This window comes from Anguilla anguilla, chromosome 7 (genome assembly GCF_013347855.1).
Source record: "Anguilla anguilla isolate fAngAng1 chromosome 7, fAngAng1.pri, whole genome shotgun sequence".
In the NCBI taxonomy this organism is placed as follows: Eukaryota; Metazoa; Chordata; class Actinopteri; order Anguilliformes; family Anguillidae; genus Anguilla; species Anguilla anguilla.
The window spans coordinates 32,951,860-32,979,541 of record NC_049207.1 but is presented as its reverse complement, the minus strand read 5'-3'; the positions used below and the strand labels follow the sequence as shown (position 1 = coordinate 32,979,541).

General features: G+C 42.5%; 1 protein-coding gene across 1 annotated transcript; it reads right to left on the bottom strand.

Annotated features, from left to right (window-relative positions):
* Nucleotides 1-4,677: 4,677 nt before the first annotated feature.
* Nucleotides 4,678-13,969, bottom strand: LOC118232225. The gene is made up of 4 exons (XM_035427003.1): nt 10,909-13,969; nt 6,718-6,915; nt 6,510-6,606; nt 4,678-6,345 (listed from the first exon to the last, which is right to left on the bottom strand). Exons 1-4 carry the CDS (start codon nt 10,912-10,914, stop codon nt 5,876-5,878), a joined length of 771 nt encoding a protein of 256 aa, XP_035282894.1. The 5' UTR covers nt 10,915-13,969; the 3' UTR covers nt 4,678-5,875.
* Between the last annotated feature and the right edge of the window lie 13,713 nt (nt 13,970-27,682).

Genomic DNA, 27,682 nt, shown 5'->3' with positions numbered 1-27,682 from the left:
GCTGGTAGAATTCGCATCACCAATCTGTCACCCGAGCTATACACGCTGAAGCGACATGAGCACTTCTGCCAGGTTATCCCTGTCTTCATGCCCAAGGAGGAACTCACAGCCAGTCCTGCATTATGCCCTATTGCATCTACGCCAAACAAGACAGGTCATTTGTCTGTTGTGCTGATTGATCCTGACAACCTCCTCCCACAGGAGACCATTGTGCAATTTCGGTCGCTGCTCAAAGAGTATGATGCTGTCTTCGACAATCAAAGGCTACAATGGCGCTGCTGGGCCCTTCAAAGTCAAGGTCAACATGGGTCCCGTAGAGCCTCCACAGCGAAAGGGGCGCCTGCCTCTCTATGTGCGTGGTAAACTTGTGGAGCTTCAGACTAAGTTTGACCAGCTGGAGGAACTTGGCGTGTTCAGGCACCCTGAGGACATTGATGTTGTGGTGGAATATCTCAACCCCTCCTTCCTAGTGAAGAAGCCCAATGGGGGGTCACGTTTGGTCACCGCATTTGCTGACGTGGGCCGCTACAGCAAGCCCCAGCCCTCATTATTGCCTGACATTGACTCGACTCTGCACCTCATCGCGTGCTGGAAGCACATCATAGTCACAGACCTGACCAGTGCCTTCTATCAGATACCGCTAGCACGCGAGTCCATGAAATATTGTGGTGTCACCACACCCTTCAAGGGTGTACGGGTGTATGGGTGTATGCCTGGCTCGGAGACAGCCTTGGAGGAGTTTATGTGTGGCATTCTGGGTCATCTGCTACAGGAGGGCTTTGTAGCCAAGCTTGCTGATGATCTATACTGCGGCGCCGACACACCCCAGCAGCTGTTCCACAACTGGAAAAGGGTCCTCCAGGCTCTGTATAGATGCGATCTCCATCTATCAGCGTCTAAGACGATCATCAACCCCTCGTCAACCACCATACTCGGCTGGATCTGGCGTGCTGGCACCCTCACTGCTAGTCCACACCGTGTTAGCACCTTGTCCTCCTGCCCTGCGCCGGACACAGTGGGCCGCATGAGGTCATTCGTCAGTGCTTACAAGGTTCTCTCCCGTGTGCTCCCGAGGTGTTCTGCATACCTCATCCCGCTTGAGGATGCCTCAGCTGGGCACCAGTCCCCAGAGGCCATTGTGTGGACCGATGAAATGCGGAATGCATTCCAAAGCACGCAACGTGCCCTCTCGTCCGCCCGTGCTATCACTTTACCCAGGCCATCAGACCAGTTGTGGATAGTGACTGATGGCGCAGTCAGGACACCTGGTATAGGTGCCACCCTGTATGTGACGTGGGAGGGTAAGCTACACCTGGCCGGCTTCTTCAGCGCCAAACTGCGCGGTTCCCAGACAACGTGGCTGCCGTGTGAAATGGAGGCTCTCTGTATTGCCGCCGCTACCAAACATTTCAGCCTCTACATCATCCAGTCAGAGAGAAAGGCATGTATCTTCACGGACAGCAAGCCTTGCATGCAGGCATATGAGAAGCTTTGCCGTGGCGAGTTTTCTGCAAATCCTCAAGTGTCAACATTCCTGTCCGTTGTCAGTCGCTATCAGGCCTTCGTCAGACATGTTGCTGTTTCTGCCATTCTCCCATCGGACTTCGCCAGTCGCAACGCCCCACCGTGCATAGATGAGGGTTGCTAAGTTTGTTCTTTCATCAGGCGCATGGCGGGCACTGTTGTGCATTTTACGTCTGTTCAAGATGTGCTGAATGGATCTGTGCGCCTACCCTTCACCAGCCACCTGCCTGGTTAGCCACACAGTCGGAGTGCCCTGATCTTCGTCATGCCCGCGCCCATCTCATTCAGGGCACAAGGCTAATATTAGTAATGTTAGCTAATATTACTAATATTAAGGATGTCAAAAGGTACCTGAATGTGGCTACTGTTGCAGCTAATGGCCTGCTTGTTGTCAGGCGCAATGAGCCCTTTGCCCCATCCCGTGAGTGCATCATTGTCCCACGCCAGGTTTTGGATGGCCTGTTAACTGCACTACACATCCAGCTGGGTCACCCTACTTGCCACCAGCTCAAGGCAGTCTTCAGGCGGTACTTATACGCCCTTGATTTGGACAAGGCGGAGGTGTCTCCAGTGGGTGCCATTCCTATGCCGCCCTGCACCGCACCCCAAGTGCCAGTGTGGAGCAGTCCACTTCCTCCCCGCCAGAGGCAGTGGGCCTGTCTTTTGCGGCTGATGTCCTGAAGCATTCCCGTCAGGTCATATTTGTCCTCCGTGGGACGGTGACATCACTCACGTCTGCCCTGCTGCTGTCGGATGAGCGTTATGAGACGTTGTGGGGCACGCTGGTACAGCTCTGCATTCAGATGCGCCCCATGGATGGTCCCCCAGTTATTGTCCACACTGACCCTGCCCCCGGGTTCAAGGCCCTGGTCAACGACGAGTTCCTGCGACGGCACAGTATCACACTGGAGCTGGGGCATGCTAGGGAACCCCAACAACTCTACGGATGTCGACTCTACGGATGATGAAGATCTGCTCCTGGATCCACGCCCGCCTCCTTTGCTTCCTGCTATCCCTGCTGCCATAGCGTCACCTGTTTCCCAGGGTGGTCCCCGTCATGAGATGTTCTGCCCTCCTGGCGACTCTGGCATCTACTCCGAGGAGGGTCCGGCCTCTGACTGTGTGGACAGCGTGCAGCACGCCCCGCCTGCTCCAGCTGGGCCTGCCCTGTCGGTGTGAGGGCCCTCGGCGGTCATTACACCCCCGGCGCCTGGTCTATGTTGTTGATTTCTAGTTTTGTTGATTTCTTTGCTGTTGATGTTAGGTTGTCTGGTGTTTCTCCATTCGTGGGTGTTTTTGCTGGTGGGAAAGAAGGGTTGCGCCAGTACCAACTAGCGGTACGTGATCATGTTAAGCTATCGCGAGTGTTATTGGCTATTTCACATTGGGTGTACGTGGCGATGTTACTTCCTGGTGTGTGAGTAAAAGCCAGTTTACCTTGTCTACCCGTGTCTCGGCTTTCTGCTGTTAATGATACAGCTCCAACTGGCGGAGGAAGAGATTTTTATTTTTTTTTGTTATTGTTGGTTGTTACTCACTAGCTAGACATTAGACAGCCTAGCTAGGCAGCTTATTAACATTTCTCAGAGCTAGGTTACTGCAAAAATGATTTTTATTCAGACTGGACAGTGATATCCCGATACGGCAATTACGAGGCCTATTTCACAAGATGGCGACCAAAACCGGATGTAGGGATACTTTGTTTCCAGTTACCGTTGCTACGGACGCAAGTCCATTTCTGACAGCGAAAATTTGAGCCTAAATAGCGACATGTGTTCTCACAGTCCCTAATAGCTCTGCCAAAGTTCACTATGTCCGATGTTATCCGCATTGTTGAAGCACTGCCAGTGAATGTTAAGCGGTCTAAACTAGACAAGGGCTATAAATTATTTTTTGAGAAGTTTATATTCGGTTATGAAGGTAAGTATAAGGTTAGCTCTGGTTCGCCAGAAAGCTAAATAGCTAGCTTGCTAACCACAGCAAGTTAGCCGATTAAAGAGATATTTCACTTCGGCATAACATAAATTATTTTCTGGAGGCGACTCCATTGTGTTTTCGTAGCGTGAAGCAACATCTGCTGTCCGTTAACAGCGTCTCTGTTCCTCTCGGTTGTCCCGAAAATGAATGAATAGGGAGCCTGACAACTGTGAGGAAAAGCGATTCTGTTAGCGTTGACGGCCAGCAGGGGAAGCAAAGCTATGTAAGTACAATGTGTTAGGCTCCACAAAATTACTTATGTTATACCGAAGTGAAATATCTCTGAACTAAGTTTTGTACTACCGTTACTATTTTGTAACATGATGTTTGTGCTGTACTTGTTCTAATAAAGATTTATATTGCTTGTCAAATCGCCTATGTAATGGTGTTCAGTTCACTACTGAACTGTTTGTTTTCATCGCTGATAAAAACTACCAACACATTTTTAAATCAGCTGATATATCTTAAGTAGGCTTGTCGCGTTGTCCGTCAATACATTCATACATACATGCTACCTAGCAAGTTTTTTTCTTATTTTGGAGTAAATCTGTGGGAAAGCTGTGAAAGGGCAAATAAAGTGCCAGAGCCCATCATCCCTCACTCTCCAACTGCTGCTTGATGACCAACTTTCAGGGACCACTAGATTTGAAAGGTCACATACCTGTGGCATAGAGTATGAATTATTGTTATTGTTGTAATTGTAAGTAGTGTAATTAGTGTTATTCTTAAATGTCGTAGCCACTAATGAATTCTCCTTTAGACATACAAAAAGTATGAGTTTATGTTTGATGTAATGTGTAGATTGATATGATATGATGATAAGTTAATGTACATACAGTAAGCTTAATGCTAATTAGGCCAATAGTTTTAATATTTGTTTTACACTGTTTAACAAATCTAGTTCCAATGACAAGTATTCATTTACTAAAATACTTAAAAACCACAAAACATGTCTCTTGGAATTTATTACATTTATAAATCAGAATCAGAATTATTTGCCAAGTATATTTACACATGCAAGGAATTTGACTCAATGTCCTTACACAAAAGAAAAAGAAAGTAACAACACAATACACAAGGAATGACTATTGTGGCACCGCACTGGGCGTGACGGTGCAGGCGGGGCGGCACAGAAATGCACAGACCGGAGGTTTGGGGAAAAATAGCCCAACAGGGCCTTTTATTTACCAAAATTATATACAAAACCCAAAACCAAACTCAACAACAAAAATCTCCTGTCGGAATTAACTTAAAGTAAAGCAAACAAAATTAGGAGTAACGGCGTCCGGGAGACCGCTGAGGGGATCCCTCTTCAAAGCAGGAAGAGGGATGTGGTCCTGCGTCTCCACCGGATTCAGTAAAATAGGGACAAAGTTATCAACAGTTTCCACAGCTCTCCTGCAGCCCAAAACCCCTCTCCTCAAGGGGGACAAAAGGCCTCCTTTTAAGCTCCCAGCCATCTCCCTGGAGTGGCGGCAGCTGTGTTGCCTCATTGATTGCAGGTGTGTTGACTGCAAAGGAGGGAGTTGAGGAATTTCTAATTTGCCGCTCTCCAGGGTCCTGTGGCTGGGCTTCATAGTGGGGTGCTGTCCTGGGTCCTGAAGAGCTGGCCTGGTGGCAGGTTTTGGCTGGGAGGGGCACTGTGGGGGCATGCCCCGATCCACGCCACACTATATACAGGATACAAATAGTGCAAAGAAGTGAAGAGTGCAAGGAGTGAAGAGAAATATTAAATAGTAACAAGAAAGAAAAATTATGTTACTTTATATACATAAAGTTGGTGGTTATGTACAGCCTGTTCAGATATACAATAGTGAAAATGTACATTCCCTGACCGCGAATCGAACCCGGGCTGCAGCAGTGATAGTGCCAAATCCTAACCACTAGACCACCAGGGGTTTAGAGTTACCATTTAGCTGTTTGGAGATCCATATATGTACAAAAAAAGTAAAGGTCCACCTTTTCTTTCATCTCTGTTATCATTTCATCATCCCTCCAGACTCTTTCAACTGTTATGTCCTCAGTGTCAGTAATGAAATCACATCAGCTCAATCCAGTTACTGCCAATTGACCTTGAACCTGCCAGTAGAATTTATGATTTTTTTTCAGTTTTGCCTGGCCATTCACACATTTGACATGCCCCACCTCAGAAATGTTACAGATGTCTGGGCTTTTAACTTCTGCAAGCCCAAAACTAGGAGTTGCATTAGGGTCATAAACCTTTGCATCTGGGCTGGCACCAAGGTAAGGAGCATCGGGATGTATGACAAAGCCACAGGGTGAGACATTTACATTGAACAGTATTGAGTATTGTTCCAGCACCTGAGGTTCACGCTCAAGGCCCCTTTTCATTGTGCTAGTTTGTCATACTCCCTTAAGTATTCGCACTGCCAGTACCTGACCAGTAGACTCCCCCACGCTCATGGAAAACCTCATAGAACCTACTGGCTGTTACTCTGGGCTGGCGCATTTCTTTCCATAATGGACACTCGGACTGCTCTTGTGTGCCCTCCTCTATCATAGCTGCAATCTCCTGTGTGACAGTTAAGCTCTCTAAATGGAAGAACTGGTGGCAATTTGGGACAAAGTGTATGGCAGTGGAAAATTTGGCACCATCTACTGGGTGTTTGGGGAATGCTGGGGCATCTGGGTGTTTGACATGACTAGTGGCCACAACAGGAGGACACTGATATGACAGTGGTGAACCTTGCAGCACAGGTCCAAACCTAGAGTCAACCAGTGAAAGCTCAGACAAGCCATGCAGCACCAAGGATATTAGCGGTTGGGGTCTGAGGCTTTTTAGTCTTTCCCCAAGGGACAAGACTGATGGGCCAGGGACGGATCCTGAAACAAATGAAGCATAAACAAACATAAGTGTTAAAAGTACAGGTATTAAATTCATTGTCTTTCCACGCTTCACTTGCAAGTCCAAATTGGTAACATACAACAATATGTTCATGAATACACAGTAGCCAACAGTATGACAGTACAATAATAATGACCATCACCTGTGTATGCTTGATAGAGCGTTGATTTACATACGCTTCTGGCAGATGGCTCTGGTTTCTTAACCACCAAGTTCTGAATAGGCTCTGTACAGATCCCCTGAGAATGATACAAACAAGCAGCCATAATTGTAGAAATGTCTTGCTTTAATATATCATCAGTTATTGTCATAGGGTTTTACACAATGTTGCAGGTAATGTTGCAAGTTACCTGTGTCCGTGGCCGATGCCATGTTTGCAGAGTGCTTGTGCAAGCCATAGTTGGTGGTACCGCCTTCATCTGCATCATGCTGTAATGGGCACTCTGAAACAGCATGGCCACGAGATGGTTGCATAGCACTTTGCCTGCTGAACAGGTGCATGGTGATCCATTCAACTGAACAGGCTCTGTGCCAGCTTGGAAAACAATCTACAGTAAAGACATAAACATGTCAGACAAAATGTGTGTGCATGTGTGTGTCTCACAAAAAAATGAGTACAACAGGTCATTGTGGTTAATAAGATTAATCAGGGTTTTCCCTAGGTTTTCAGATGGCTTAGAGCAGGGGTGTCAAACTCAAATACACAGTGGGCCAAAATTTAAAACTTGAACAAAGTCGCGGGCCAACATTGAACAAATGAACCTTTTAATATGGACCCAAACAAGTTTTGCTTTAACATTGAATATGGAACAAGCAACGCTTATTACTATACAATATATAACAATAGTGCAGACATGCAAAATCGAATTTCAAATAAAAAAACACATCAATGGCATTAATTTATTAAATGAAATTTAAATAAAAATCGTTTGCCGCTTTTCTATTTGCAGCCTTCTGATTTAAATATCAAAATAAACTTTTTCCACAGGCTAATAATTTTAAAAATAGAACAACAATAATAAATCAATCAACCATTCAAGCCCATGCCTTGGAGTAGCAAGAAAAAGTGCATAAAGAAAAGGTTAATTATTGCTCAGTTTGCTACACACTGATCTAATCTGATGTGCCCAAGCCAGATACCTGGCATCTCTTCTTGGATGCTAGTTCATCAATGTCTGGGCTCAGGCTCTGAGCTGAGGAAATCCTCAGTATCGAGCGAAGGTGTTCATCAGTCAGACGTCTCCTGTGAGATGTTTTAGTCATCTTCATCGAGGAGAAAAGTTGCTCACATAGATAAGTGCTGCTGAACATGGAGAGCATCTGAGCAGCTTGGGTGCGGAGCTGAGGCATTGTGTCAGGGATGAACTGTGGAAACTGTGCGGCGCCCACAGCATCATACTTTGACTTCAGCGTGTCATTACACTGGAGTTCAATCAGCTCCATTTGGAGGTTGGTTGGTGCGTTTTCCACATCAACTGCGAAGGGATTACTGAGCAGTTCAAACCTACATTTCTGGACATCAAAGTCGGCAAATCGCCGGCTAAACTCAGCGCCAAGTACACTGAGTTTTTCAGTAAACTGTGCGCATGGGAACACGGTGGTAGAGATCTGCGTTTTTATGGTTTGGCAGCAGGGAAAATGGCCAAGGCTTCCTTGCAGCATCTGATTCTCCCACAGGCACAGTTTAGTTTTAAAAGCCCTCACTGCAGCGTACATGTCTGTGATGATGCGCCCCCGCCCCTGAAGCTGCAGGTTCAGCGCATCGAGATGGCTCGAGATGTCACACAGAAAGGCCAGCTCACACAGAAACTTTTGCTCCCGGAGCTCTGCTGTGTCCTTCCCTTTGCTTTCCAGAAACTGACATTACTGCGGAGGACTGAGCTACAGTAGGGGCTACAATCTGTGGTCACTGGGGTGGGAGGTGGCGTCTCTTGGCCTTGACATTGCGGCTCCGACCACGGTCCACCTGTGCGAAGTCAGAAAATGCAGGCATCCCATTTTGTAATGGTTTCATTATAGCGTGTGCTATTTACAGCTGCACTAGACGACCATAAAATAATCCTCCTCTGAAGTTTTGCGGTAGCCGAGTCATTTTTACTATTTCCTTTACCCCACTTAACCAAATAATTAGTTGGCAGAAAGCGTAATCAGCTAACGCTTATTTGCTATATGTGGTAGTCCAGTAGCCTAAAACAGTTCGCAACTTCGGCTACCAAGCCATTTGACTAGCTAGCTAACCCTAACCGGCAAATATTCCATCTGTCAAATGTGTTTGACGGCTTGTCAGTCGTGTACATTCCGTAAATGTCTACCTGGGCTATGCTGCACGAATGTGACAAAGCTAGAAGCTAGCAAGAAAATAATAATTAGAAATTCAATGTACATTATTTTTGTCTTTATGCAACAGGTGGAAAACTTGCTCTTCAAAGTGCGTTGTCATATTTACACGCCTGTAAATCAGTTATTAAAATACTTGGTAGATTTGTTAATCACCGCTGACAGTGTTAATTTTTATTCGGTAAAAAGTGACTTGCGAACGATCGGTCAGCTAGCGTCACCCAGCAAGTAAACACCACAAACGGCGATGGAGTAGTAGCAGTTAATGGCTCATTAACTGACTGTGGCGAAAACCTACGACGATAACTTGCTTGGTTAACAGCAGGTCTACCAGACAGTTATATGAAAATTAGCCTAGTCAAATCACCAGTAGTCTACACATCTCTGATTGATTGACCATCAGTGCAGTCGATGTTCTTCCCCTGTAGTTCATATTGCTAATGCGTGAGCTAACCACGGATAGCTTACCTAGCTCACTGGCAAGCTGATATGCTAGCTAAGCATATTCGTTTTGCCGAGAAACATAAATTGAAGATAACTGAACATAATTGTATTATTAAGGTCATACATATAACGTGATTACATGACACAGTACAGTCACGGATGGAAATTAAACTCCGTAAACATTTGATCGTATATTTTAAAACATAACGGCAGACAGTCAGCTAGCCTCAAGTTCGTTCTGCAATCGTTCGTTCAGGTTGATGGGCTTTTCCGCACCGGACTGTCAATCACATTGTAAAAATCACAAGACCGCTTAACTCTATGGTTTTGGCTCCAAATCGAGAACATGGCCGCGCCCGCCATTGAGCTTCAAAACGTGTTTTACAGACCCACGGAGAGGCAATGGGTGACGTCACACGCTGCTTTACTTCCGGGTTTCGCCGGATTTGTCTATAATACTGGTGGGCTAGCTCTAGTTGTCATTTGGGATTGCCTCGCGGGCCAAATATAATTACACTGCGGGCCAAATTTGGCCCGCGGGCCAGAGTTTGACACCTATGGCTTAGAGGCTATTTTGGAACAGCGTTTTTTTTTTTTTAATATTAAAAAAAACGCTTTGATGGTTTTCATCAGAAAAAGACGTTACATGCGATCACAGCCTAACTTTGTTTAGCTGCCAAGCCATGTTAGATACTAACGTTCAGTCGCGGTATCTTTATGTAACGTCAACTAACTAGCTTTGCTGGCTAACGTTGTCATAAACTTTTTCCCGACCGTGAAAACTGCCTTACTTGTTTACATTTTGGACAGATGTGGCTAGTGGGTAAACCTAAGCCTTTCTATGGTAGTGAAAACCCTGTTAATATAAAAGAAAATCCTGGCTGTAACTGCCAAATAAAAATGGTATGGAACAGCTTTACAAAAAGACAATCGTGAGTCTGAGAAAATCTGCAACTGCAGTAAAATATTTAACCCCTTGCACTATTAACAACATAGTTGCTTCAATATTTTGTGCTATGCAGACAGAATGATATTATATTTAGAGTTTACATGTACATCCAAAGCATTTTATGTTAAGTAATTAACATTACATGAAACACGACTATAATAGATACAGCAACTCATTGTTTGAGTGAGTAATTACAGCTAGCAAATGACTGTATCGAAAATAATGTAAACTTAAATTAGACTAACAGTGGAAGAGGTTAAACCTATCTTAACGTTTTGTCCTTAATCTCATAAAATAACCTGTAATGAGTGGGGCACTTCTCGCTTCCTCATTGACCTGAAACACCTACACCTGACGACAACCTCCCTGTTTACCACGTTAGACACTGAGAGAAAAGTACAATTATCATCGCTAACGCTACATCATAAAACACTACAAGGCTTGTATGTACACTTATACAATGTATTATTGTTAACATTAAAACAAATGTCAAAGTCATACAACGCTGAGCTAAGATAACTAAAGATTTTGAGCTGTCACTAAGCTAGCATTACATTACATTACAGGCATTTAGCAGACGCTCTTATCCAGAGTGACTTACACAACTTTTACATAGCATTTTACATTGTATCCATTTATACAGCTGGATATATACTGAAGCAATTTCAGTTAAGTACCTTGCTCAAGGGTACAACGGCAGTGTCCTACCCGGGAATCGAACCTGCGACCTCTCGGTTACAAGCCCAGTTCCTTACCCACTGTGCTACACTCAGCATAACGTTACCGTAAGTCAACTAGGTTAGCCACTTACCTTCATAGTTGTAGATAAAATTTTCAAAGAAGAATTTATATCCTCGCTCCAGCTTTGAAGGGGCTGTGGAGGAATGCTGCTCCACTAAACGAACAACATCTGAGGACGTTAATATTGGAAGGGTGTCCAAGGAGAGCATTAATTTCGGCACATCAAATTCTCTTTCCATTTTGGCAGAAGTGATTTTACACAACAAACGCCGGACTGGAAGTACGTTCTGTGAGCGTGAAAAAGGCCTATTGCTCCTACTAAAGTGGACCCTCTTGGCCTCTGGAGCGCGGCGTCCGGTTTCCGTTTTTAGGTCTTCGGTCTCCTGTTTCCAAACAGGAGGTATTATTTAATCACCCGGGTATTCTTTAACACCTCACTCCAAGGCTCAAATTCTCCTTTAAATTTACACATGCTGAGCATGGTGAGAATTTTAGGCGATCAAACAAAGAAACGTGGACCCGCCGGCTGCTTAGCCCCCCAGCTTAGAGAAACCGAGAAGCCGACTTTGAACGGAGCCAAAGAAATACTGCGATTAGACCGCGAGCCTACGCTTTTCTACAGTGACTGTGGAAGAAAGCTCGTCCCGGCCACAAAACTGTAAAAGGAAACCTTTCGTTTATCTGTTCGTATGCTGCCCTCTAGTGGTGAACACCAGGACTTTCTCCAAAGCACAGGTCTCGTCATTGCAGTGTCTTAGCAACCTTTGCAGACAGCCTTTCTCCCATCAGTACGTAGCTTCAGACAAACCGCACGTCACGTATACATATCTCCGAGACATTCAAACTCTCTATTTCTCCGCTAATCCCTCTGCTTTCTCATCAGACTGCATTAAACCGTACCCCACTCTCGCACACGAGACCCCAACAACAAAAAGCACAATGACAGTTTCCTTCTCACGTCTCCGGCGCAGACATTCCATTCATTATACGTTATGTTACACAAGAGTCAACACGGCACAGTAAAAAGTAAACCGTTTAAAATTGCTTCACTTCTGGACACCTATGACCAGGAGCGTCCAGTCGCTGCTCGTGTCTGACCAGCGCTCGTTACACAAGCCGTTTCGAATGATACCCCGGCGACAGACGAGGATAAAAAAAAAGATACTTCAAACCTCAGAGCGGCATACACAGCGAAAAGGCAGCTCCATGCACTGCACACAGACTCACTCAACTCATCAGCACAGACACGTCAACTACACACAGCTATATTCACAGAGTACTGAGTGCAGATAATGGGTGACATTAACTTACTATAATAGTGACAACACAATAATAGCAATGGTACTTCAAAACATACCATCAAGATGCAGACCTTTTAACCTGGTGGGCAGTAACAAATTAAGATCCTCAATGAGAGAATTTTTTAAATTTTATTATTATTTTTTTTTTAATGTTGGAATTTCATAAAAACGTGAAAGAACCCGAACTCAATGCATTACCCCAGAAAATGTCTCCCTACCCAATTTTAGAACCCAGTTCCGTATCTCTGCTTAACTGCACACAGGCCCCAACTGTCACAGGGACCCTCCACCCCACTGAACAAGCTGCAGTTAGTATCACCCGGCAGAGCAGCTCCTCGTCCCACAGAGTCCATAAACCAAAAAATACAAAATGAATTCAGAGAAGCACACAGGACAGAGCGTTCAAGAATGCCTTCCGTTGGTTTTTTTGTTTTCTTTTTGGACCACTTTGGGCGGGCCTGCTGCAGTCTAAAAAGTATTTGGCCCTTTTTTCTTTCAAAGCCGTTTGAAATTGCTGGGATTTTTAACTGCCGCTTGAGGGGGTGGTGGTGGGGGGGTAGAAACAGCACTCGCCGGGCGGAGAGCTGCTCTGAACACACCTGCTGCCTCACCGGAACACCTGATCCTCAGAGCCACTGCTGCTCTCAACACTGCGGTTTTTAGGGGTTTATGGGCAATGAGAGGGGGCGGGGTCACTGGTGGTAGTGGATGCGGTCGTCTGTCCGCTTGACGTGGATGCGGGAAAACCCTGTAAAGCTAAATGAGTTGTCATATTGCACAAAGTCAACAAATCTCAGTAGCTAGTTAGATAAATAATATTTGGCTTTCCTGAATTGTTGCTTTATATTTTGTGTGATAATTATGTTGATGCTAAGATTGCTTTTCAGCTATGCCAGCTAACGATAGCGAATGTAGCTGTTAGCTATCCTCCTTGTAAGCCAGGCGAAGGTAATTCATACACAGTAATTATACATCTAAATATAATAATATAAGAAACTTACTTTGTGGTTATCCTCCGTACTGCGCTTGATCGAATTGTGGGGACTGCTCCAGGGTTCAGTCGCAGTTCTTTGCAAAATCCACTTTTTGCACCCAATTCAAAAAGTTGTCTGGTTTAAAATGCAGACTGCAGACTCTTGTGTTGTTTGACACAAATGAACCTGATAAAAATTCTACTCATGTTTTTTACATTTGTGTCCTTCGGGATTGCGTGTAGTGAGTCACTATTTGTGCATCCTTCAACACAACAGTGTCGCTTGCAAGGTGCCATGTTTGCCAAACTTGACAGTGGCAAATGCAGCCTAGCCCTCAATGTCAATCATAAGAAGCAAATACACGCTGTGATAGGCTGCATGCAAATGCGACCGCTTCCTGACGTCAGGAAGCGGCAGTTTTAAAAATGTGGGGAAAAAAGCACAGTAGATGGCGCAGTGATTTTTAAAACACCAATTTTTATAATTCAAAACAAAAAAATATAAATTGTAAATGATTTGATAATACAGCTGACATTGCCTATTTTACCACCAAGGGTAGTACAAAATATAAGCGAAGCAATTTCAGTCCGACTTTAAAAAAGAGAGAGGTCAAGTTAACTCTCTTTGCCTATCAGAGGTGAACAAGACCAGGTCAAAACCTAGTATATGGCTGGACCTAACACACGCCATTTGGCCGACCAATGGTGTAACTTCATCACTCAGTCACAGACATTCACGTTTGTAGGGCTGGCCCGCTGTTGCTGTTGCGGTCCCGCCAAAAAGGTGTCAGACACATATTCCAATCCATTGCTCAGCTTAGCAGAGAATGCACATTTCAGAGCGCCTCAGAGACATTTAGAATAATAATACATATTTCAAATAATAAATATGACATTGAGAAAAAATGAAACAAAAAAATTAAATATCAACTCGCCATCCCTGCTACCTGCGTGAGTACCGTATTATTTATTTAGACATTGGCAGACTACAGCATAAATTGCATCTTTTGTTTGTTTTGTTTTTATTCAATATTAGTAATTGCAGCAAGAAACTGCAGCTGTAGACACAAGACAGTTTGTTATATTATGGTAGCAACGGAACGAAGCTATACTATATATATATAGTTGTGGTGTGGGGATGGCTGGTTTAAGCAGCCACACCTGCCCTGGGTCAAGCTAATTAGACCTGGCCAATTGGATAATTGGTTAAGAATTAGATAATTGGCCAGGCTAATTGGACCCAGGAACAGGAGTGGCTGCACCTGTGCGTAGTGAGGTAATCACTGCGCACAGGTTAAATCTGCCATCCCCACCCACACCAGAGAGCTCTGTCATGACAGTTTTAACATCTGCTCCTCGGCTATAACATCTTGCCGACCCTTGTAAATAAAGCTGGACTGTTGGAACATCTTCTCCCTGTGTCTCTGTGCTGGAGGGCCCCAAGGAAAGCCACTTCGGTGGCCTGTGGCAGGTGTGTTTGCCACAATAGTATATATATATATATACCAGCCTCCTCTGATATATATATATATCAGAGGAGGCTGGTCCATAGAGGCAGAGGAGGTTGCTCCTCTATTTTTGAGAGGCAAGAAGGAGATCCAAATATAAAAAAAGAGTATTTGGTTGAATAAACCATTACCAAATCTCAGTATCATTTTTAAAATAATTTTTCTCTCTTCTTTGGAAAAAAATCCATGATTGAAATTCTGATTAAAATGCTTCAATAGCAACACCTGCAGGGCAGGCAAGAGGGGAAAGGGCCGCCTATGTGAATTGGTGGTGGGGGGCAGAGGAGGATGGGCTGCTGCTGTCCTCCTTAGGACAGGATCTCATATCAATTTAATGTACTTCATTTTTTTTCATGCAATTTGTTATAGGCCTCAGAAGTCTGACGTAACGCAGAGCAAAAACCTTGCCCATATATGGAATTCCAGTTCAAAGGGAAATTTCTCTATGGAAAAAATGAATGGATTTTCACATAACCATCCCTGTCACAGTCTGTGATTTACGCTGGCGTTTAAAACTTGGACGTTTTTATCCGGACACATTTCTCTCTTAAATGGCACTGGATCCGCTGAATTCCAATGTCGTTTTTTAACCAAAACAATTATTTTGCTAACAAAAGCTAACACTGCTGCGCATGTTATTTACGTCACACCTCGTGCGGTTCCCTGGCAAGGCTTGTGAAGCGCAAGTAGCCTAGCTATATTATGATGTTTACAACGATATATACAGCTGTAAATAATATAAAAATGTATAATTTATTACACTAACGGGAAACAACGGGAAGAAAACGGTTTTCGAACGTTTATCTAAACTCTAGCTCTGTGTGTGATGTTGTAATTGTGCGACGGGTCATCTCGGGTGGCTAACCACTTAGCCGTTAGCGTTTGGCTTTTTAAAATGACACAGAATTTTTTTAGATTATAAAAAATTGGTAAAAAGCATTGTTTTTTTCATATACAAAAAAACATCCAAATGTCATAATTTATTTTAAAGGAATTTGGGGTGCCCAGCTGGTCTAGGGCTGGAGCTCCGGGCCAGGGGAGGGTGCTCAACAAACTTGGGCTAGAGCTCGGGGCAGGTGGCCAGTGCCAAGGAAAACAAGAAAATAAAACCTTGTTAGGGGGTTCAAAAGGTAGATTAGCAAGCAGAGCAGAAGAGACAGAACTGCCTGCATATGATAAGGAAAACACCGGCAGAATAAGGCTATGGCAGCATAGTTAAGGGAAACGGAGGCAGGGGCCAACGCAGTCATGAGGGCAGGCTTGAGACAGTCATCACCAGACCATGACCGATTCAGCTTCACACAGCACTACCAATGATGATCCAGTGACAGCACTAACAGCTCAGTCCACCAGAGACTCTATAGCTATACCTGCCACCCACTCCTGCCCCTAAAATATAGGAGAGACTAAAAAGATATGTTTTGAGCCTAGCTTTAAATAAGGTGATAGTGTCTGCGCCCCGAACATGGGCAGGCAACTTGTTCCACAGGAGGGAAGCACGATAGGAGAAGGCTCTACCACCTATGGTAATTTTAGCTATTCTAGGAATAACAAGGAGGTCTGCACCCTGCGAATGGAGCATTCGTGAGGGAATATAAGGAAGAAGTAAATCATTTAAGTACAAAGGGGCAAGCCCATGTAAGGCTTTAAAGGTAAGAACTAGTCTTTTCGGAATTTAACTGGCAACCAGTGAAGTGAACACTGGGCTGATGTGCTCGAATCTCCTTGTTCTAGTGAGAATACGAGCTGCTGCATTTCGAATTAGCTGGAGCCCTTTCAGAGAGGAATGTGCACATCCAGACAAAAGAGCATTGCTGTAATCTAATCTTGAAGTAACAAAAGTATGAACTAGCTTTTCTGCATCATGTAAGGACAGTATTTTCCAAATTTTTGAGATATTTCTCAAGTGGTAAAAAGCAACCCTAGAGATGTTTTTAACCCTCTGGGGTCTAAGGGTAAAATGAGGCACACTGGTGATTGTGCGATGCTCTGACATTTGTGTAAATTTCATCAACTTTATATACAGTGATTCCAAAGTGTTTCATATTTTTGTTTTCAGCACAAACTCAGCTACAATAATATGGCAGCAGTAAGTAGGTCATAATCATGTGTGGATTGTAAACTGTAAAAACACACAAACTGTAAACAGTAGTTTTGAACATGCACAGGAATGTTGTAATAAAACACACTAAACAATTGTAACTAAGATTTTTGGTCACTGAAATGTGTTCATCAAGGTCTTGGGTATCAAAAGATGACGCAATATTTTAGGAAATCCAATGAGAAATATAAAATAAATTGCTAAAAGTAAGTGTTGTGACTAGTGTTGTCACCCTGCGCCAAGAATCTCGGAGTGGTGATGGACAACAGGCTGTCCCTCTCCAACAACAATGCAGCAGTAACCCGGGCATGCAGATTTTTCCTGTACAACATCCGCAGAATCCGCCCCTTTCTCACCACCTACTCAACCCAGCTCCTGGTCCAAGCAATGGTTCTATCCCGCCTGGACTACTGCAACTCTCTTCTGGCTGGACTACCGGCATCTGCCACCAGACCCCTGCAACTCATTCAGAATGCTGCAGCTCGTCTGGTCTTCAACCTCCCCAGACACTCCCACGTAACTCCCCTGCTCACTACCCTCCACTGGCTGCCTGTTATAGCTCGCATCAAATTTAAAACATTGGTCCTAGCATACCAGGCAGTCAAGGGATCAGCCCCAGCATACCTCCACAAGATATTCAAACCTTACATGCCAGCCAGATCCCTCCGTTCTGCTACCTCAGGACGCCTAGCACCTCCCCCTCTTCGCACCTGCACTTCCAGAACACGTCTCCTGTCTGTTCTGGACCCATGATGGTGGAATGACCTCCCTGTGGAGGTCAGAACAGCTGAGACACTGACCCATTTCAAACGACGACTGAAGACTCACCTCTTCAGGCTGCACCTCTCCCCCTCCCTCCCTTCCCCCCTGTAAATGACTAAACTTAGGGTTGTAACTAGGCAGCTGTTTCGTAGGTGACTAGGTGCATTAACTGTCTTAACGACTACTTGTATTTTTTCCATAGATTGCGTTGTTGCCGTTCTCGTTGTTAGTGTTAATCAGTTTAACCATCAGGGTCCAAGTTGAACTATGCGGTTGTTCCCTGCACTTGGATCGGTACTTCTCTCTAGGGGTTTCGTCATACTTGTTCCTGGTTATGGTTATACACTTAGTTATAAGCGTGCAGTACATGGACAGGCCAAAAATATGTGTGGATGGCTTTCTCACAGTCAAGATTGCTTGAATAGGCATCTGTATGTCCAATTTGTATTGGTATGTATGTATTTTGGTGCCTAGCCTTTCTGTTGCGTGAATGATTGTATGTTTCTTGGTATAAATGTCTGTTCGTAAATGTGAATGTAACATGCTGCGAGGGAAATGTCCCCATGGGGATAAAGAAGTTCTCTATGTATGTATGTACAATATGTATTTTACATGTATTTATTGTACGTTGCAAATATACAATCACTTGTACATTTACTCAAATTCAGTTCAGAAGCAAGTATAAACATATGTTTTCTGGAGAAATATGCTTCCTGTAGTGACTGACCAGCAGTTTTCTACATGAATTTCAATGTGTTCCATGAGGCAATACGAAATATTTGACACTTTGATCTGACACAAAGTTTGCATGACATTGTAATATGGTAAGATTACAAAACACAGGGCCAAGTGACTTGAAAGAATTGAGGAAATATTGGGTAGCATTGCTTTGGAATACATGTTATTAAATTTCGGTGAGGCAAGATAGCCTATATTGTTTGTAGTACCGTAACTTGGCGTCATTTTGATATCAATACTTTTAATGGCAGGCCTGGATTTTGGCAGTCTGAATGAATGAGTTATTGATGGTGTATGTCTTGTATGTGTGAGTAACTTGGCATTTTTGTACATTGAAAACGTGTTTTTTATGAGATATCATTTCTTTTTGCAAAGCGTTTTATTACGAGAGTGAGAAATGCGAAGTGACCCTGTAAGAAACGGTTGTGGATTATGGCTATCCTTGTGTGAATTTGAACAGTCTGATGAGCGTGTACGTTTAGCAGTTTCGGTTTGCTATATATGTAAAACAGTGGCTGTGACAAATGGTGCGGTGGCGTAAGTGTAAATGCATCAGAAAAGGTGAAATATGGCCAGTGTATGTAGGCTACTCACGGATTTGACAGGCATCCAACGAGCCTTGATTGACAAAAGAATCAGCAAGCCCGTAGAATTAGAGCTGCCTAGGTCGCAACTTGTGTACCCTTCTATCCTGCTCCGTTGTGTGTTATTTTATGAAGATGCACTTTTAGTGTTTGTAAGGTTTATAAGGCATTTTGATAGGCTTATCTGCAGGTAGGAATCCTCTTTGCTGTTTTGTTAAGCTAGAACCGGAAAAGTTGATAGTGGAGAATAGGAGCAGACGCATATGTCCCAGCAGGCTTTGCATATGAGAAAAATAACAACAGTGTGAGATAAATTAGGCGTAATGATGAAATTGCGTAGTTGAAACAATATGTTTTTAGCAGAATGGGCATGTAGGTGAAGGTTGACATGATCACAGACTATAGTGTGAAGTAAATGAAGTGACCATGAGCGAGCTTAGTTTCCTTATCAAACGGTATATATAACAGTCTGTATTAAACATTAGTTGTTGAAGTGGAGGGTTAAATAACGTGTGCAATTTATTGCACTAATTTGTTTTTCTCATGTTCAGTGCTAGTAGTTATATTTATGAGTGAATCGTGATTTTAAATGTAATGTTTTAATGTGGAGTTGCAGAACGTACATACGTAGTAATTGTTTGTATGTGGCTAGATAGAGAACAGGGCGAGGTAACATGAATGTAGAAACGTGGCGTTTGCTAATAAGAAGGTTTTGTACGGTAGCCAAGTGAAGAAATATAGTTAGTAGAAATGGCACAGTGGTGAACTGGTGTAATTTTAAATAAAAGGAATACATTTGCCGTCATGAAATGCATATGGGTGGCCGTGAGTGAGTTTTGGTAAAGAAAATATAAGCGTAAGAAAACGTTAGTGTAAAAGAGGAAATGATCTGCCTGAGGGCGAGGCGGGATTCAAGCCTTAAACCGGAGGTTTACCAGTCTGTGACTTCGTTAGTGCAGCACCATGCCATAGCTATGCAATGCGTGAAATATCATTAGCAAACCTGCCGGTGGTTTTAAAGAAGAACACAGGCCAGTAAGCACAGAAGAGCTCCCGTTGAATCCATATGGCTTAGCAATATTGTAGCCGGTTAATAACTGAACGTACAGACGGTACGTCATAATGCATATGGCTTAGCAATATTGTAGCCGGTTAATAACTGAACGGTGAACGGGGGGTAGATATGGTGCAAAAGCAATAATTGATAAGTAGTAGACAATTATTAGTGAGGGTTAAAGCAGGTTAGCAGGTTAAAGAAACGTGTTCCTAGCTGGGCTTGAACCTTCAACCCTGTGTTCCTAAGACTGTAACCTTGCCCACTAGGCCACAGGCGGACGAGCTGTTTAAACTGGAAATGTTTCAGAGTAAAAAGGTATGGGTATTTTGCGTGTGTATGCGCGTTTTTGATTGGGTCGTGTAGGTGAAGATTTGGCTGGTGTCAGTGAAATGTCCAATGGGGAGACATGTTGTTAGTGGGATAGGCGGCAGGAAAAATAAGAATGAGAAGAAGAAGAAGAAGAAAGAAGAAGAAGAAGGAGGAGAAAACGCAAAATCCCCTTAGTTTGGGGCTTTATTGTGTGGACATGTGAAGTTGTTAATGAATTCTGTCTGTTGAAATGGGGTCAGAATGTACAGAATTTAATGTTTTTAAGGGCTGAGTGTCTGTGGCTGTTGTGGTTATTTCTGTGGGGAACCCTGAAAAGTGCCAAACTCTCGGTGCTGTATAGGTATGGGGCATGCCCCCGCCAAGGCGTAACTTGGCGGGATGGCATACCTGCCATCCCAATTAAGGCTGTCAAAAGTGCCATGAAATTGAGTTCGAATATTAGCTTTTGTAATTAGTTAGCGTTCTAATATATTCGAATATCAATTGCCTATAATTCACAAAAATAAACTGCTTATTGTCGGGTGCAATATGCACATGACGCTCCCTCTGAACTTGCCTGCGCATTACAGACCTGCCAACCTTAGGAAAATATTTTGAGTACCACAATAGTCAGTGTAACGCTTAGTTCACATGCTTTCGCACCACTTCGCTTTGCATGCACACACAAGCCTTTCTTCATAATTCTAGTTTTGACTGTTAAAGTGATCAGGCAAAATTGTATAATTTGACCTGATTCTAAAATATCACTTGCACTGCACTGGGCTATATTATGATATACTTTCAATAGGGTTGAGCCGAATACTCGGATGAAACGAGTATCCGGTACGGATAATGTACTTTTTACGAGCACGAGTACCATCCAAGTAAAATGTGTCAATATTCGTACTCGTGATGAAGGAAAATCCTCATTGGGTAGCTGTGTCCAGTGTCCACATCGTTCCATGATAGGCCAGCCACACACAGAGCTCCTCCTCTACACAGAGCCTATACAAAGTTCACTGCTGCTGCGCCACACAACACAATCTTGCCATTGTCACAGCGATCTATTATCTATTGTCATTCTCAATAAAATAAAGTTTGCAATTCTCAGATTTGGGTCAACACATTATTCTCACCATAGCTAAACACACATTTACTGGACATTCACACGTAAGCACATATTACTGATTACAAACGGACATTTCTAGCTTCTAGCTTGCTACAGTGGGGCTAACTAGCCAGTTAAACAGCTGCTACAGTAGGGCTAACTAGACAGTTAGCTAGCGACTACATGATATAAGTGTCAGGGTTCGCCTGGGTCCTTCCGGCATCATCCACTAGCTGCCGCCAGTACTCACCCTTCAACTTTTGATTTCTTTCACCTGTGTCTGTCCTGATTACCCACTCTCACTAAGTGTCATCTCTTCCACCTGTCTTGTTTGCTTTTCTCTATTTATTCCATGTCTTTTGTTCCTGACTTTGCTCAGTCTTGAGTTTTCCTGGACTCTTGTCAAAGCCCTCATTTTTCTCCATAAAGTTTTGTCTGTTTGGTATTTTGGAAAGATTACTTGTTTCTTTGTTACTTGTTTGTTTCCTGTTTAAGATCTTTGTTTTTGGTATTACGGCCTTCGTTATTTTGGAGTCTCATCTCCGGTTTATTTTGTCTTCCCTTTGTTTAGCCTTGTTCAGTGTTTCTGTTATTTGAATCAATTCTATTAAATCTTTATTTTTTCCCTGCCAACTCATCCCTACCCCCCTGTAAATGACTGTAAGCTTAGGGTTGTAACTAGGCAGCTGTTTCGTAGGTGACTTAGGTGCATTAACTGTCTTAACTACTACTTGTATCTTTTCCATAGACTGCGTTGTTGCCGTTCTCGTTGTTAGTGTTAACCAGTTTAACCTTCAGGGTCCAAGTTGAACTATGCGGTTGTTCCCTGCACTTGGACCGGTACTTCTCTCTAGGAGTTTCGTCATACTTGTTCCTGGTTATGGTTATACACTTTGTTGTACGTCGCTCTGGATAAGAGCGTCTGTCAAATGCCTGTAATGTAATGTGATGTAATGTAATCTCTGCCTCAGTCTCGTAGTCTGCACCTGGGTCCACTCAGTACACCGCCTTACAATAAGCATGTACTTGTATTTGTATTTGCATTTAGCGATCTCACACACACTACTAGCATCATTGACATCCTAGCATTCTTTTACATCCACTGTACTAATGCAATATCGCTTTTGTGCACATTTAGAGGTCATCGCTCAACTGAAATCACAAGACATACGGTACATCGTGGTTAGCCAACTGTAACCTGGCGCGCTTTGTCTACTACTGTCTTCGCACCGTCAGTTGATTAAAAAAAAAAAAAAAACCAAAGTAATGATAACAGCGTCTTTTAATGCTACCACGGAGTGAATGTGTAAGTGAATGCGATGATAAGAAAATTTTCGGTTACGCTGACCTATAAAATGCTATTCCAAAAGCAAAATTAGACATGTTATACATCGTTAGATAGCTTATACTCTCACCTACTGAATAAATGAATTGTCAGTCAAGCCAGTCTGTACTAAAGGCAACAACACCATAAACGTGTGGCATTATGCACAGGTATTTTGGAAGGTACCCAAGCATCACAAATGCGTGTATATTTCACAAATGGATTGTCCAAGACAATATATGACCACTCAGTCTCAAAAGAGACATCTCTACGCGTAAAACCAACGGTAAGGTTGTGTATTTATTCAACATCTAGTCCCAGATATTGACTGTAGAATGACATGGTATCATTTTTCAAAACTTCCTCTGGTTTATTTTGTTATTCAGTGAGCAGCGTTTTCACGGCTGTTGGCATATTTTAGGGCTACTGTCGGGTTTATCTTGTTCCTATGATGGAATACGATTTTTTAGTGGTGAAAGAATATTTTTATGAATGCCCAGATAGACAATATTGTCCATTATGTCATGGGTGGGGGGTGTAGTTGCAGATGAGACTGCAGGGAGGAGGTGCATGTTAAATGAACGACCAGAGCGACAATGGTGGCGTGGCGAAATTCCGTATAAAACAAAGCGTTTCTGTTTTTAACTCATACTTTGGTTGCAGTAGCACTGAATTTCTGAGTTCAGTAATCTCGGCACGCAGGCCTGCCGACCACTAGGGGTTTTGCTAAGACGTTAAAATACCAACTTCCGGCTATGCCACGCCCACTTCCAGTTTAAGCCCCGCCCATTCCGAGTACAGATACAGATACAGATAATTTTGTTGGTTGAACAGATACCGATACAGATAATGGTGTACTCGCTCATCCCTACTGTTTATCAGAGGAATTATTAGATTTAGTCAATCACTCCTTCTTTACAGGCACGTTTCCTGAGGCACTCAAAAAAAGTAATATGGATTGTTTGGTTCTTAGTAACTACCAGCCCATATCCAACCTCCCTTTTTAAGTAAGATTTTAGAAAAATTGGTTTTTAATCAGCTAAATTAATTCCTTCGCAATAACAATGTGCTTGGTATGTTACAGTCTGGTTTTAGGGCAAACCACAGCACAGAGACTGCCCTAGTCAAGGTAGTAAATGATCTTAGAATGAACACCCATGCGAAAAAGCTCTCAGTCCTTGTTCTCTTAGACCTCAGAGCCGCCTTTGATACAGTTGATCATAATATCCTTCTGGACAGACTTGAGAACTGTGTTGGTCTGTCCGGCAGAGTTCTCCAATGGTTCAGATTCTATTTTTCTGGTCAAGATTTCTTTGTGGCATTGGGTGATCATTCCTCAGGTAAAGTAGACATAATGTGGTGTTCCCCAAGGCTCCATCTTGGGCCCTATTCTCTTCAGCCTGTACATGTTACCACTCGGCTGTGTCATCAGAAAGCACAAAATTGATTTTCATAGTTATGCTGATGAGACCCAATTATATAACTCTGTATCCCCAGATGATTTTAGCCCCATTGACACCTTAGTGAAGTGTATTTCTGACATAAATGTATGGATGTCAGAAAATTTCCTACAGTTGAACGAAGATAAAACTGAGATTTTAGTCATTGGGGAAAAGGCCCAGAGAGAGAAACTGTCTGTAAAATTATACTCACTTGCACTCAACACCAAGGACCAGGTCAAAAACCTTGGTGTCATTATTGATTCAGACTTAAATTTGGAGGCCCACATCAGAAATGTCACAAAATTATCCTTTTACCATTTAAAGAATATTGGAGTTCGACCGTTTCTCTCTCAGGCTAATACTGAAAAGATAATGCATGGTTTTACTACTAACAGGCTTGATTACTGTAATGCTCTCCTGTCTGGTCTTCCAAAAAAAGCAATTGGTCAGTTACAACTTGTGCAGAACGCAGCAGCACGCGTACTGACAAAGACCAGAAGGAGAGCACACATCACTCCCATTTTAAAGTCCCTGCATTGGTTGCCTGTTAGTTTTAGAATAGATTTTAAGATACTTTTATTGGTTTTTAAATCACTAAATGGCAATGCACCTGCCTATTTATAAGAGATGCTTTTTAGGTATGTCCCCAGCAGAACCCTTAGATCCTCTGATGCTGGTCTCTTAACTGTTCCAAGGCTAGAACAAAAAGGCATGAAGAAGCAGCTTTTAGCTATTATGGTCGTAGCCTTTGGAACAGCCTGCCGGAGGATCTACGGGTTTCTGAATCTGTGGACATTTTAAAAAGAAATCTTAAGACACACCTTTTTGGCATTGCTTTTACCTAGGTTTTTGCATTGCTTTTATTTATTTAATTTATTATTATTTGTTTGTTCCTTTCTCTCTTTTAATTATAATTGAAATATTTTTTTAAAATTATTTTAAGTATTCTTTGCAACTATTTTCTGTGAAGCACATTGAGTTGCACTTACTGTATGAAATGTGCTATGCAAATAAAGTTTGATTGATTGATTGATTGGTTGATTGACAAGGATGAAGACCTAGCATTTTGGAGGAGTGTTCTCTGGTCAGATGAAACAAAAATTGAACTGTTTGGCCATAACGACCAGCGCTATGTATGGAGGAAAAAGAGTGAGGCTTTTAATCCGAAAACTTTTGACCCACTCAAAATCTGATATAGTACATAAAAACTGAAATAAATCTTTCTCTTAGCTATTATTTTGAAATGACCTCTTATGGAAAGAAAGTAGATACCCTAATTGACTTAGCACAGGAAATGTATGGTAACATGAAAAATTGAGTTTGAATGTTTTTAGCCTAGGTGTATGTAAACTTTTGGTCTCTACTGTAAGTTTTAATATTACTCAGTTTTATTTCATGTGTTAAAATGAACTGTCAGTTCATTTTACAGTTTAATTTTATACTGTACAGTTAAAACAGATTTTGAGTTGATACTTGAAATGATTGAACTAGAGTATAACAGATTTTGTAGTGTTTCGTAATACAGGTCAGGTCTTTTGGAGACCCAAATCTTTTGGGAGACCCTGGTCTTTGTGATCCCATGATTGTGATGACCCGATCTTCTGAGGAGGGAAAGGAGTCCCGTGTTAAAGAAATCAGTCTATGTCTGACCCATGATTAGCGATGGAGAGCCACCCGGCTTGGTCTTCACTGCACGAAGAGGATAGAAACATCATCTGCAGGAACAACTGAACTTCTCATTGTCACCACGGTGTGATAGGACTGTATACAGGACATAGATATTCATACTTACATTAATTTTAAGGGTGCACCCAAGAAAAAGACTTTCAAACAAATGCACACACTGTGAAAAAGGTCTGTTATTTTCTTTAAAAGGAGTTTATTGTTGCATGCTCAGTACTTTTGTAAATTGGTACGAACCCTGTTTTCTAATTTCACTAAAGCAAGCAATTTTCTATAGTTTACATTTTGTGTTGTCTCCATTCATTTATGGTACATTGTCTACTCCCATTGCTCCTTCCCGAACCTAGCTGTATGGTGTTCATACCCAGACATAGGTTACACTAGCTTGACTGACAATTCATTTATTCAGTAGGTGACAGTTTAAGCTTTCTAACTATGTATAACATGTCTAATTTTTCTTTTGGAATAGCCTTTTATAGCCCAGCGTAACCAAAAGTTTTCTCATCATCGTATTCACTTATGCATTCACTCTGTGGTAGCAGTAAAAGACACTTTTTGCACCCAGCAAAATGTTATCAATGATTTTAATAATTTCTTGTAAAATATTTTATTATTATTGAGTATTTCTGAGCATGGCTAAGCCATATGTTTGCTGATAGACCTAGCTGACATAGTTTTCTGGAGTAAGTCATAATAGGAAAACGACAGCATTGATTCACTGTCTCCATCTCTATCTACTGAATACAGATAACATTTCATCATCTCTATGTAAGTATTACTGCTCTAAATATTTTGGTTATATACATTATTTTTGAAATTGAGTGTAAGGTTTAAATAGGTTAGTGGTATTTTATAATGAGGATATTTCACACTGTAATGTAAGCGAATGCTGGTAGCTTAGTAGTTTTTGTGTTTCATGCACCAGGTATGACGTGAAAGCTGGAACATCGCCAAAACGTGGTGGACAGTTGAATATTGTTTTAATGTTGTCCCATTCCCATGCAAAACAACATCACATACTGTAGAGTACAGAAAAACATATGAGAGTTAATGATTACACATTTAGGTACTGTACCACAATATGATAATGTTTTTGCATTATTTTTTTAAAGGTGCAGTGTGTAGAATTTAGTGGCATCTCGCGGATTGGACAAGGAATATAATATTCATAAGTATGTTTTAATTAGTGTATAATCCCATGAAAATAAGAATGGTTGTGTTTTTGTTACCTTAGAATAAGCCCTTTATATCTACATAAGGAGCGGGTCCTCTTTCACGGAGGCTGCTATGTTGCGCTGCCATGTTTCTACAGTAGCCCAGAACGGACAAACAACTCTAGAGAGGGCCTTTCACGTTTTTTTTTTCTCGCATTTTTAAATTTGGTGGGTGATGTGAATGCACCGGTTGGAAGACGAAGAAGAAGAAAGAAGAGACTGAGTGGTCATATATTGTCTTGGACAATCCGTTTGTGAAATATACGCGCATTTGCGATGCCTGGGTACCTTCCAATATAGCTGTGCGTAATACCACACGTGTTGTTTACAGCGTTGTCAGCCTTTTTATTACAGTCTGGCTTGATTGACAATCCATTTAATCAGTAGGTGAGAGTATAAGCTTTCTAACGATGTATAACATGTCTAATTTTGCTTTTGGAATAGCGTTTTATTGGTCAGCGTAATGAAACGTTTTGTTATCATCGCATTCACTTACGAATTCACTGTGGTAGCAGTAAAAGACGCTGCACCTAACGAAACCTTGTCAACGTTTTTTTGTAATTTCTTGTAAAATACTATTATTATTGAGGGCTTTTGGGCATAGCTAAGCCATATGTTTACTGATAGACCTAGCTGACATCGTTTTCTGGTGTAAGACAGAAGCGGATAGAAATATACAATTGATTTACTGTCTCTGTCTCTATCTATTGAAAACAGATAAGATTTCATCATTGCTATGT

Coding starts and splice junctions, on each gene's coding strand:
- LOC118232225 (XM_035427003.1), bottom strand. Junction 6,607..6,717: donor GGCATCGGCCACGGACACAG/GTAACTTGCAAC, acceptor TATCATTCTCAG/GGGATCTGTACAGAGCCTAT. Junction 6,346..6,509: donor GCTCTATCAAGCATACACAG/GTGATGGTCATT, acceptor CATTTGTTTCAG/GATCCGTCCCTGGCCCATCA.